Here is a 12,548-nt window from a genome sequence, read left to right on the forward strand (position 1 = left end):
GACGGGGCGGGACCGGACCCGCTCCCCGCGCTGCTCCCGCCGCCCCCCGGTCCCGCGGGCCGGGATGGAGGAGCCGGCTGCAGCAGCAGGGGAGGGCGAGGCTCGGCCTCTGCCGCGGCCCCCCCGGGGCTGACTGGCCCCTTTGGGTCGCTTGGAGGACACGGAGAGAGGTCACCTCCAGCTGAGGCTTGGCCTCGCTGGCAGGGGCAGCAAGGGATGGGGCTTTTGCTGGGGCCCACCACGGTCCTCTGGTGTGTGTAACAGGTGCTGACCCATAGCCCAAGCTGCAGGGAGCCAGCCCCAGGCAGTGGGGAGCCAGCTCCAACCGTGGAGAGCCAGCCCCAGGCAGCGGGGAGCTTTCCCTGGGCAGCCCGGAGCTAGCCTCGGGCAGCAGGGAGCCAGCTCCCACCACCAGGAGCCTTCCCCGGGCAGCAGGGAGCTAACCCCGGGTGAGGGGGAGCCAGCTCCAACCATGGGGAGCCATCGCCAGGCAACGGGAACCATCCCCTGGCAGCAGGGAGGCCTTGCACTTGCTGGCCCTCGAGCTGGGTGCTGCCCAGGCAGGCAGCCCATGCCTGCATGAGCCCCCCACACTCCCAGTTCTCTTCTGCCACCAATCACAAAGGCAGTGGGTGGCTCTAAGGGACCTCATACCACAAATTATCTAAGGAAGGCAGAAAGCCCTGCGAATCTGCAGGGAGCATCTGGGGGAAGCAAGGCGACCGGAGGGCTCGCTCTGCACTGGGAGTGGGCAGCTGAGCGCAGGTGCCCTCTGAAAAAGCTGGGTTGAACAAGCAGGACTTGTCCAGTCACTCCTTTGTCCCCATCTGGCTGGCCCAGGCAGTTCAGCAACCCTTTCCAGACACCTGGGACTCCAGCTCCCTGACCCAGCCCAGCTCCTGGAAATACCAGAAGACCAGGGAGACTGGGGTCTGCCACAGCTCCTGGCTCAGGGCCGCCTGAGGGCTCTTTCCTCGTATGTCCTGGGCTCTGCTGGCCCTGGCTCCTGCACCCGCTGCCCTTTGCCTGGCCACTGGCTTGAGAGCCGGGACATGGCAGTGCAGGCAGCAGCAGGGACCTGCCAGCCCCGAGAGACACCTCAGAAAAATTGCATGGAAGCTGCAAGAAAATGGGGGGTGATTGTCACAGCCCCAGTGACTGTCACAGCTTAATAATTAGTGGGCAGAGGGGGTGGAAGTACAGCCTGTCTCTGTCTAATTTTGCAGCCACGGTTGTAATGATTGTTGCAAAGGACTGAAACAGAGCAAAAGAGCTTCAGGTTGCATGAGGAATCAGGAGGGGCCCTGACCTGGCGGGTCCTGAGGGATGAAGGATGCTGTGCCAGTCAGTACCCAGCTCATCACCCTCAGCTCCCACCTTGCAAGGCTCAGGCAGTGGGCAGCGGCTGGACCGCGGGGCTCAGAGCGCGCCCTGGGATGCTGGCCTGCTCCCTGCCTGCCTCTCCCACCCTTGCAACTGCCTAGTGCAGCTCGGAGTGGGACGGGAGCTAATTGCACTTCTGCATCATTAAAGGGATTCTTGGGAGCTAGAAGTCACCTTCACAGCACTGTCGGGAAAGGCCCAAGGGGGGTTTGTGAGGCCAGCCTTTGTACCAAAGCTCATTTAACTCTGCGCTCGAGTACAGGGCACGTCTCCCTGCCAGTCTGGAGATCTCCAGAACTTCTTCCTGGTGCCTGTCCCCCCCTGGGGAGACAGTGGAGCTGCACCTGTCTGCTGGGGGCAGGAGGAGTGGGACTTGGCACTGGATGGCTTGAAACTCATCTCACGTGTGAAGCTGGGGTAAATACTTGGATGCTCGCAGGCCGTTTAGGCTTGGGACTACTGGGACCTCAATGGCTTGGGCATTCCTGAGCAGCTACACACAGGCTTCCTTGCCGAGAGGTGGTGCTGGTTCCAGGCTGGAGCTTATCTGCCGAGGGGAGGAAGCTGAAACTTGATAAGAAGCAGCCCTGTGGTGGGTCTGGGTCGCTGGCAGGGGGGTTGCTCGCTAGCTGGGAGAGGAGGGCAGGGACCCACAGTACCAGGAGGTACCTTGGCTCATCTTGGGCAGGGTCGTTTTTTTGCCCCTTCACAGGTCAACACATGGAGAGGTGTTCCTGATCATTAAAATCCAGCCTTCCTCATGTTCCAACGGGCTGGATAAGGCTGCATAAATCTGGGGCCTGCAAACCTCAGCTCTGCCTGCTTGACTGATGTGTATCTTTGATGCTTCTCTAATGCTGGTGGGCCCTCGCATCCCTCTACACCCCTTCCTCACACATCGGGAGAACTGAGCAGGCTCTCGTGGCCAGGATGCTTGCTTGCAAACATGGCAGTGTTTGGAGGGGCGCGCTGGAGAAGGCAGCATGCTCACGGGCTGCAGGGACTGATGTGATGAGTTAGCAGGTGTCTGCGGCCAGTGGTCTGGTGGAGCTGGGAGGCAACTCTCTGGTTGTTGTGTCTGTCCTTGGCTGGCTTGATAACTGTAGAACAGGGTCCCGGAAGAAGCCATGGCTGTTGAGGCAGGTCTCCTTGTCCCCCCGTCAGCTGGAGCCATGCGCAAGTGCTGCCTGGGTTGCTGGGGGGAAAATGAACTCTGTTGGTATCCACCATCCTTTACTCATCCCATCATTTGGGTCTGTGACGTTGCTGGGTGGCTGGCACGGGGGTGGATGGTACCAGCCCCTGACAAGACATGTGCTCCTCACACTGGCCCAGCGGCCCCAAAGCCACTTCTTGAAGTAAGCTGGGGCTCGGGGCTGCATTCCCATCTCTGCTACTGTCCTGGCTCCCAGGGGCCTCTGTCCTCCAGGAAAGGCAGGCTCAGCGCTACCCCTGGGGCTCTGGGAAAGTGGTCCCCATGGAGCCTTTGCTCACAGCTTTTGGAAGAAGCCAAAGCGAGAGGAAGCTCTGGGAGTTCTTGCAGCTTTCAAGGTGAAGTCAGGTGAATTCAGGAAGGCCTCTACCTTTTTTAGCTAGTAAGCATTGGGAGGCTGGGGGAAGAGTGGTTTGAGCCAGCCAGGAGGCAGTGGCAGGCTCCCAGCTGCTGATTTCCAGGTGAGGATGCCAACAGCTGCTCCAGCTGGGTCATGCAGGAACAGCTGTGCTCTGCTGGAGAGGGTCGAGCATGTGCTGGTGTCCCCCCGGGTCACCTGTGGCTTTCAGATGGTGCCGGTTGCTGCTCTGGCCATGACTGGGTGATGCTTCAGCTCCATAACTCTGCTCAGCTGGGGGGAGCACAGCTTGTCCTTACCATGCCCCCCAGGACCCTGTCCGGCACTGCAGCAGGGATGTACAAAGAGAGAGAGACAAGCCCCTCCACCCTGACCTGCCACCTTTGCAGGACCCCCGCGTGAACCGTGGGTGCGCAGGGGACGGGCTGTGCAGAGGACAGGCTGTGCAGAACCGTGGCCCCTCCGCCGTCCCTCCCCGGGCCCGTGGCAGGGAAGGAAGAGGGGCCGGGGCCGGACAATGGGCTGTGGCGCTGACTCAAACAGCCAGTTCCTGGTCGCTTCCTCTCCCCCCAGGCTGGAGCTGGCCGTGGGCAGGAAGGCGGAGGGAGCTCGTTTTTCCTTCACTTCTCTCAGCCTGTTTTTGAAGCGAGGGCTCCCGAGCGGCAGGAGCGAGCGTCCTGTTGCCGGTGCCCCAGCCATGGCCAAGGCGGAGTGGCTCCTGGTGCCCTGGCACCGCGGAGGTAAGGCCGGCGGTGTGGGCAGGGGCAGGCAGCGGGGCAGCCTTCTCCAAGAGGAGCAGGCAGCGAGGGTGGTAGAGCTTGCAGGTACCCTCGCTCAGCAGGGCAGGACCCCGGGTTGTTGTGAGCTGTCGGGCATGGGGATGTGGAGGGTCTCGTCTCCAGAGGCCTCGCAATGGCTGGGGGGTCGGTGCTGCCCAGCTGTGCAGGTCTTGTCCCACCTTTCCCAGCCTGGCCTCATGTGCAGCGTCTCCCCTTCCTTTTTAAATCCTTGCTGCTGTTCCCCAGCCTGCTGGAGGTACTTTGCTCTTTGGCAAAGCAATAGAAGCACAGAGACACCCTGCTTGTGCATCCCACTGACCACTCCTCAGGCTGGGGCTGAGCCGTGCTGGGGCAGATCCTGCCCGGCCCCACGGCACGGTACCCTCCTGGCAGCTCTCTTGCTGGTGGTGGCAGCAGTGGGGACTGTGGGACCGTGGGCCGACACAAGTGTCACAGCCAGCCAGGCCCACGCTGCTCTCACTGCCCTCACTGTCACTCCTGCCGTGGCTGATTTCGCGTCTCAGGCCCCTTTGTCCCAAGCCCTGGCCGCATTCCCCTCTCAGGCGACTTCCTTCCATTGTCCCAGCCGCGCAGACTGTAAAACCAGCCGGGCACAGGGGAAATGGTGCTTTCCTGAAGCACCCCTGCCTGGTGAGGGGTGCAGGCTCTGCAGCACAGGCAGCCCGCGCGCCTGGGAGAGCTGTGAGCACAGCCTCGGTTACCCGTGTGTCACTGAACCTTCCTGACCAGGCTGGGGACATCACCAGGGGACAGCAAGCAGGCAGGTGTCAGATGCTCAGTGCCTCAGGGAACCCCTGACTGCAGCGTGCGGCAGAGCTGTGCCGGGGTGACAAGGGCTGGCAGGGGCTGGCGCTGGCAGGTTGCTGTGCCGGGTTTCCTGAGGCTCTCGGGAAAGTCTCGTACCTGTTTGTTCAGCTGGGAAGTACCTGAGAATGAGGGCTGCGATATGAGGAAGAAGCCAGGCTGCCGGGCAGACACGGCGAGAAGGGCCCTGAGGGGTCTCATCCTGCTGCCCATGGCTGATGGCTTGCTGCAGGGAGCTGGGCCTGGCCAGGCTCCGGGATGGCAAAGGCAGGGTGACAAGAGCATCCATGGCCAAGCCCAGAGCAGCCCCCACCGGTACCAGGGCTGCCGCTCCATCCTCAGGAGTGGCGGCTCTTGGCCCCTTGTCAGGGAGCGGTGTGAGTTCATCTGAACCGGGCGTGCCACGGGGCCAAGACCTGCTGCGAGCATGGCCACGGGCAGTTCCTGTGCCCACAGCATGGGCGGATGGCACGCCCGGGCTCCTCCTGTGCCAGGCCTGCCGGCCAAGTCGTCCCTGCAGCACATGCACCTCCCTGCCCGCCAAAATTCCTTGACAGGGTCCCAGCTCACGGTGCTGGAGCCAAATGTAGCCGGTGTGGCTTTTCACCAGCGCCCCCCCACACCACCCAGACTCTGCACCTGCCAGGCTCAAGGGCAGTTGCCAATCCAGCGGTGCCACAGCTCGTGGAGTCTTCTTACCCTGGTGCCGCTGGGGCAGGACACCCCACCACAGGAGGCTCCCCCAGGCTGTCTGTGTGGGGTCACAGCTGACAATGTCTGTAGGGAACACACATGTCCCCTCCACTCCTGCCCTACACAAGGCATGAGGCAAAGGTGATGGATCGCTGGAGATCTGTCTGGGGAAAGGAGCTTTTCTCTCTTTTACTGGATCTCATCACAGGGCTGGGCAGTCAGAGTGCGTTAGCACACTGTTAACTCTGAGCCCTACTGATGGACAGGGATGTTAGTGACTGTTCTGCTGGTGGTGGTTTTAATAGAAACCTCTCACATGATCCAGCCTGCTCCCTCTAGGCTGAGTGACCCTCACAGCTGCCAAACCCATCACTCCTGCCAGCAACATCTGCAGTGCCGTTATCTGCTGTACAAAAATCATCTGACTGCATGTTGAACAGGGGGAGTGAGAAGAGCCTCCGACAGATGCGGTGCAGCAGGGTGGTGGTATTCTCCAATGCCGCGTGGTCTTGCTGGGCATCTGCGCAGAAGCACACACGTGTGCTACACAGGGCAATATTGGGGTCCTGGCCTGGGCACCCCCTATAAAGCTTCCAGCCCCTTTGGCTTTAACCACCAGCAGGTCAAATGTCTGTAAGGATGGCCCTGCCTCTCTGGTGGCTTGGAGATGTGCCCACAAGATATGTGATAGAGAGACAGTGACCCGGGGAGGGTCCAGATTTGGACAGGGCACAGTACATCAGCTGTCAGGACAAGGGCTCATCTTGGGTACACTCCAGCCTGTGCATGGTGGGCGCTTGTGGCAAGAGGGACAGGTCTGTGTCCTGGCAGGGCGGCTGAACCGGCAGGTCCGTGTCCAGCGGGGGGTGAGCTTGGGACAGGAGGCGCTTTCTGCGGCCACTGCCAGCTCCCGCTGTTTGCTCTTTTCTCTTCCTCTCTGCTCGTTGTGGAGCAGCGTGCGCTTTGGCTCCGTAACACAGGGAATGTCGTCAAGCCGCACGCGCTGGGAGCGAGCAGTCGCGGTGCTGGTGGTGGGCTGGGGCACTTGCTCGAAGCTGGTGGCATATGTTACCAGCACTGCGGCCCATCGGCTCCCGCGGGGTGGGGTTTGGATGGCTCTTGGGATCAATCTCAGCCTGCAAGTTCACAGTTCTCATCCTCCGGCGTGCTAGGACTGGCGGCAGCGGCTGACTTGCCGCTGTGCCGATACCCGTTGCCATGGCTGCTCTGCTAATGGTGCATCGCCTGCTGCTGCCGTTACATCACTGCTGTGGTACCTCTGCATCGGCACCGAGGGGCCGAGCTGCACCGCCTGCATTGCCGGTGCTTCTCATGAGCTTGGAGTGAGCTTGAGAAGGAAAAGTTTGGTGGCGAGCTCAAGCAAGAGGCATCATCTCATGGGAGCTTCAGCCTGAACTGAAAGAACTCCTGATGGCTCTGTCGAATATCTCCCTGTGGATCCGGGACGCCTGGGCTGTAGGTAAACAGGGATCCTGGCATGGAGTGGGGGGACTCAGGAAGATGCTCGCAGAGGGCACGTATGCTGTGCCCTGTGGCTGGGGGTCCTGCGGGGATGCTCTTCTCCCAGGAGAGAGCCCAGCTCCCCTTGGAGCAAACTCCCCTTGGCTGCATCCCTGGTCCTTATACACCCGCAGTGGCCATGGCATCCCAGGCCTGACCACTTGTTAGTGCTCAGTGAGACTCTGCAAGCTGTTACAGAGGTAGCAGCACCCACCGCGGCTGGTGGTGCTGGCTGCAGCCCTGCCCAGGGCAGCCCAGCGGGGACCGTCCGAGCGGGGTGCTGCCGTGGCCCTGCCTGTTTGCGCTGCCTCTGCTTCCAGCCCCTGGGCAAGGGGCAGAGCTTGCTGCTGCCAGTCTGCAGCTCTGAGAGGGGACAGGTGCCCTGAGGGACATGGGGACATGCAGGGGGCAGCCTCTGGCAGCCCCGGCTTCCCCCATCAACGCCTCTGCCCATGCCTGCTCCCTTCTGCAGGCCTCAGGGCAGGGAGTGGGGACTGACACCAGCAGGGAGCTGGGCCAGCTCTGTGCAGGGCGAGCCCCCCTGCCAGCCATGCCTTAGTTTGTCCCCAGCAGCGATGCTGGCTGGGCTTGGATCGAGTGCTGGGGCTGTGTGGGATGGAGCCGGCCGGCCGGCTCTGCTCTCCCAGGACGCCCTTCACCTCCAGGCATTTGCTATGGGGTGAGGGCCCCTCAAAGGCATTTTGTATTTTGAGCCTGTCACCGATAAGCTTGGCAGGAGGGTCACAGCCAAGGGCAGCAGGCTCTGCTCCGGCTGCACCGCTCCTGCCAGCCACCTCGTCCTCCTGCCAGCTGCTGTGGCTCGGCTGGGGTATCCCAAGTCCCATGGACGTGGGTGGCAGCTGCAGCTTGCACGGCCATCCCAAACCTGCTCCTGCCCCACGCTGCTTCCAAATACTGCCCGGCCTCTGGGAGTGCTGGCAGCAGCACCGGTTCATCAGCCCCCACCACGGGCCATGCTGCTGGCTCCGCACGTCACATCGCAGAGCCGCTGTGTGATGTGCCCAAAAAAACCTCTGAGCAACTGCTCCCAAGATCAAAAGTCAAAATGTCAGGGTGTTATGCTTGCTTTTGCACACTGGATTGTGCAAGATCAGTGCAGGCCAGGGGGGCACGGGTTTGGGGTGCCTGCGCCACTGGATGGATGCTTGGCTCATCTGCTCTTGCCCACTCCTCAGCTGCTGCTGCTGCTGGGAAAATGAAACCAGCCCCGCCAGCACCTCGGTGATGCCCGCACCGCTGCCTGCGTCAGCTCAGGACAGTGCCAGCTTGCTTGTGTTCCCAAATGAGCGTGTGTCTGCAAAGGGTAGAAAGCCCTGTAGGGCAAGGATCCCCCTCATAGCCCCACACTGCCCTTTCCTCTTCGCCCTGTGCCAGCTGCCCGCGCGGCTCTGTTCCCTGCTGCAGCTCACAGGGCAGGGCAGGGCGCTGCCCCCCGCAGGCTTCCGCTTCGCCCCAGGGCGGCCCCTGCTTTCCTTGCTGCGGTTTGCCTGCATGGGTGGGGCCCACGGGTGGGTGCCCGGGTGGGTGCTGGGGTGCCCCGGAGCCGGTCGAGGTTGCGGAGGTGAGATCCCGTACCGCGGCTCCGGGAGGGCACGGGGGCTGCCCCCCAGCAGGATGCTGGTGCTGGGCAGCGTAGGGAGGTGGGGGGGCTGTGCTTTGGGGGTGCCGTTGAGTCTCATTGGGGATGCTATGGGGTCTGTGGGAGGTGGGGGGGTGGCTGCTGGGAATGCGTGAGCAGAAGGCGAGGAGCATCGGCACCCGCTGGGCCGAAGGCTGCGTTTGTGCGAGCCGGGTGCAGCGAGACGGGGTGGGGGGCACTCAGAAACGGAGGGGACAGCAGCAGATCTCACACCTCACCAAAGAGAGCAGGTTGTGGGGCTGGGCTCTGCAGAGGTGAACGTGCAGTCCCTGCCCGCACCCTGTGCCCCCAGCTCCCTTCATGCAGCCCTGTAGGTCAGGCTTTTGGGGAGATGCCCTGAGCCTTCCCTGTGCCCAGCTGTGCTCCTGACTCCCATCTCCAGGGGACAACTGGGTACAAAGGGTGAGCCAGAGGCCAGGGCATGTGGCTCCTTCTGCCAGGACCCCTGGCCCCTCTGGGCATCGCCACTTGGCAGGCACAAAATTGAGAGACAAGAGGAGGAAAAGACACATCCCTATGTGAGAAAAGTGGGGTCCGTTCCCCCACAGCAGGGAAAGCTTAATCCCTGGCTGCATGGCACTGCCCCCCGAGGCAGGCTCTGCAGCCGGGCAAACCTCGGCATGGTTTATACACACACACACACAACCCCCCAACACCTCTTGGTTGATATGGAAACGAGTCAAATTATTTAAAGGAGAAAGGAAAAAAAAAAAAAAAAAACAACAACTAGTGTTAAGGCACGTCGTTATGGTAACACAAATTATAAAAGTAACTAGGCTAGAGACGTGGCACCTTGTTTTTGGGTGCTGGGCATTGTGCAGGCTGCGCTGCTCCATCAGCTGAGCGGGGGGAAGGGGCGGCAGGATGGCACCAGGGCAGCCCGGGCGATGCACAGGGTGCAGTGCGGGGAGCTGGGGCATGGCCGAGCAAACGCTGCAGGACGGGAGAGACACGGCTTGTGCAGGGGGTGCTGGGGAGCCCAGCCCCATTTGGGGCTGTTACCCATCCCCCAGGCCAGCGGCACTGCTGTCACTGCCTCAGCTGGGGGCTGGCACAGAGGAGGGCGCTGGCCTGGCAGCCGGGACGGTGGCACGTTCGCTGAGGGTGGCCACCCTGTGGCCCTGTGCACTGCAGCTAACAGAGGGGAAGCGTTTGTCACGCTGGTAGGAGGAGCGCCTTGACTGATGGGGAGGGGGACAGGCGTGCAAGCAGAGCACACCTGTGCCCCAGCACCCCGGCACCCTACGCCTGCCGTTCTTCCCTGCAAATTGTGAGTCCAACTTGGGATGTGCCAGGTGGATGAAGTGGTGCCAGCTGCTGAGCAGGACTGGCCCAGCCAAGGAGTGTCAGACCCCCAGCCCAGTGGGTGACACCGGGCACAGGACCTTGTGCAGCGCCTGATGCTGACAGTGGCTGTTCCTCTGCCCACACCAGGGGCAGCTGCAGAAGGATTAGTCTTAAGTCCCCAGGGATGAGACCCTGGTCATCCACAACACCATGTTCAAAGCTCACAAACCTGCACTTTGCCTTTGCTGGCTGGGTCAGGGCTTGGATGCACCTGGCAGGCAGCGTGCTGGCAGCTGCACTCCCTCCACCCCAGCACAAAACCGCGCTGCGTAGGAAGCCCACACCTGCTCAGGGCCAGCGCAGCTCTGGTGCGGAGGGGCCGGGGCTGCAGGGGCTCCCGTGGCAAAGCCAGTTTGCTGGAGCACCACTCAGCTCCCAGCACAGCCAGCTCTCCGGTGTGCTCAGATCCTTCTCTCAGGGACTTTTTCACCTGTATGGGTGTTTTGGAGGGTCTGGGCAACCTCTGTGGAGAGGTTTCCTTCCCAGGAGACCTCTGCAGGGTGTCCACTGCAGGGCAGGGCATGCTAACCTTGCCAAGCAGGCTGAAACCTGTGTAATCAAAGCCACCATGTCCCCTTCGCTCCCTCCTTTTCAGTTGCAACTTCTGCTCTTCTGCAGCCAAGAGGTTGCTTCACCAGAGTGTACAGCATTTCCTGCGCCCAGGAGCAGCTGGGCAGTCGCCACCCAGGGCAACAGGGCTTGCTTCCTTCCCCAATTTCACCCTGCTCCCTTCGTGCCTTGTTTTGGCAGCCCATGGGGACCGTGTCCAGCCCCGGAGCAGCAGTGGCGGGTGTGATGGGATCTGGTCCTGCCCCGCAGCAGCCTGCCCTGGTGGCTTTGCTGCGGTGGGACACAGCCACATCCCAGTCCCTGCATCTGTGCAGAGACCTAGGGCAGGATGAGAGCGCTGTGCCGGTGAGCATCAGCCAGCAGCCATGGCAGTGCTCGCGGGGAAGCCACCTTCTCACTCTGCTCCCTCCCGCCTGCAGCCACCTCTAACCTGGACCTTGAGAGCAAGAAAGCCGCCCACACCAAGCTGTCATGGCAGCAGCCAGTGAACGTCTTCCTGGCAGCTGGGCGCCCGCCAGGCATGGAGCAGCTGCACCAGGAGGCCCAGCTCAACCTCCAGAGCTTGCTGCAAGGTAGTGGGGCAAGAGGGGCCAGCAGGCGGGTGAGGGTGGCAGGGATGGGTGCTGCCCCGGGTACACGACTGCCACGCAAACAGCAAGGCCGTCTCCCACAAGCACATGTCTTAGCCGCTACTGAGACCTCGCCAAACTGAAGCAATTGGGTCCCTGGGGAGTCCCAACCTCCAGCAGCCCCTCTCTGATCTCTGCTCCCAAGTCACTGCTTCAAGCAGCAAAGCACCTGCGGCCAGTTTTTGGGGCCAAGGCCAGTTGTTGGGGCAAAGACCAGTTGTTGAGGCCACTGGGGCACCCGCCAGACCCACCGTGGCACGGTTCTGCCCACAAGGCTCTTAGACAACCAGCCACCAATCTGTCTAACTGGATAAGCACGGCCATTGATTTTGTTCCCTTCCAGTTTCTTAACGAAGCCATCATGCAGCTTCTGCTCGGATGCTTTGCATTGGGAGCAGAGATCAGAGAGGGGCTGCTGGAGGCTGGGACCCCCCAGGGACCCAGCTCCTACAGTTTGGCGAGGTCTGATGAGTGGCTGAGACACGTGCACCCAGCCTTGCCCCAGCTTGTGATCTCAGTGTCAGCCCGAGCAGACCTGTTTTCCGCCAGGCTGTAGGGACCAGCATTGATTAGGTCAACAATTACAGGATAGAGGGATACTGAGTTCCCTCCTGGCTGTCCCCAGTGGTGCTCTGTGCCCCTGGGCAAGCCCCCCAGGAGGAGTGGGGTGGGCTGCCGGGGTCCCAGCGCTGCTTTGGTTCCCTGCCAGCCCTGGCATTGCTCCTTGGCATTGCTCTCTTCCCTACCTCCTGAGCTGCCCACATTGAGCAGGGATGGCAAGCCAGCCCCAGGGACAGATGGCTGTGGACACACATGCCTTCGTGTTCCTTCTGACCTGGGGGCAAAGCTTTCGCCCCCAGCTGGAGCAGGGTCCCAGACACCATTTCTCTTACAGAGGAGTATGAGGAGCAGTACGCCGAGAACAGGGTCACTGGGCAGACCTTCCGTGCCACTGGTCACCTGCCCCCTGACACCCCCCCTGAGCCATCGCCCCGGCCCCTGCCTGCCAAACGCCTCGAGTTCGTGCTTATGGTGAGTGCTGGAGTGGCGGGGCAGGGTGGTGTGGCCCCCGCATCACCTGGAGGAGAGAGGTTGGGGCAGCAGGGCCGAGGGGGAACTATTTGCATCCCACCCTTGTCCCTTTGGTGGGTCACATGCCTTTCCCTCCACAGCCCCCGAGCCAGCGAGCAACCGAAGAGGAGACTGTTGGCACAACTGCACTCGGTGCTCGGGCACCCAGCGCCTCCCTGAGCCTCCCCACCAGTCCAGACAAGCAGCCATCCTGGACCAGGGCCTTCCACCTGCCCACCGTGGAGGAGAAGCAGTGGCACCAGTCCTGCTCCATCCAAACCAACATCGTCCCCATCAATGTCTCAGGTAGGGCAGCGCCCCACGGCGCGATGGCAGGGAAAGGCGTGGGAGGCAGCCCCAGCGCCAAGCCGGCACTGGGAGGAGGATGCAGGGTGCAGGCAAGGATACTCCCCAGCGTCTGACTGCCAGGGGGTGCAGGGTGGTGGGACGGGGGGCTGGGGCTGTGAGCCTGTGTCCCCACAGGCCCAGCAGGGACAGA

At 62.0% G+C, this 12,548-nt stretch overlaps 1 protein-coding gene across 10 annotated transcripts in view; it reads left to right on the plus strand.

Moving 5' to 3' along the window:
* The window catches only part of NHSL2 (NHS like 2), a 33,750-nt gene that overhangs the window by 13,522 nt on the left and 7,680 nt on the right, over positions 1-12,548 (plus strand). For 4 of the 10 annotated variants that reach the window (XM_065028207.1, XM_065028203.1, XM_065028204.1 and 1 more), the window contains exons 2-4: positions 10,769-10,921; positions 11,874-12,010; positions 12,151-12,355. In XM_065028207.1, coding sequence (XP_064884279.1) covers positions 10,769-10,921; positions 11,874-12,010; positions 12,151-12,355 — 495 coding nt within the window. Of the gene's footprint in view, positions 1-23; positions 3,695-3,730; positions 6,732-6,753; positions 8,355-10,768; positions 10,922-11,873; positions 12,011-12,150; positions 12,356-12,548 lie in introns of those variants that run through there. The other 6 variants (XM_065028211.1, XM_065028208.1, XM_065028210.1 and 3 more) reach the window with 6 other exon arrangements.

The sequence above is a fragment of the Columba livia genome, chromosome 12 (assembly GCF_036013475.1).
Source record: "Columba livia isolate bColLiv1 breed racing homer chromosome 12, bColLiv1.pat.W.v2, whole genome shotgun sequence".
Lineage (NCBI taxonomy): Eukaryota > Metazoa > Chordata > Aves > Columbiformes > Columbidae > Columba > Columba livia.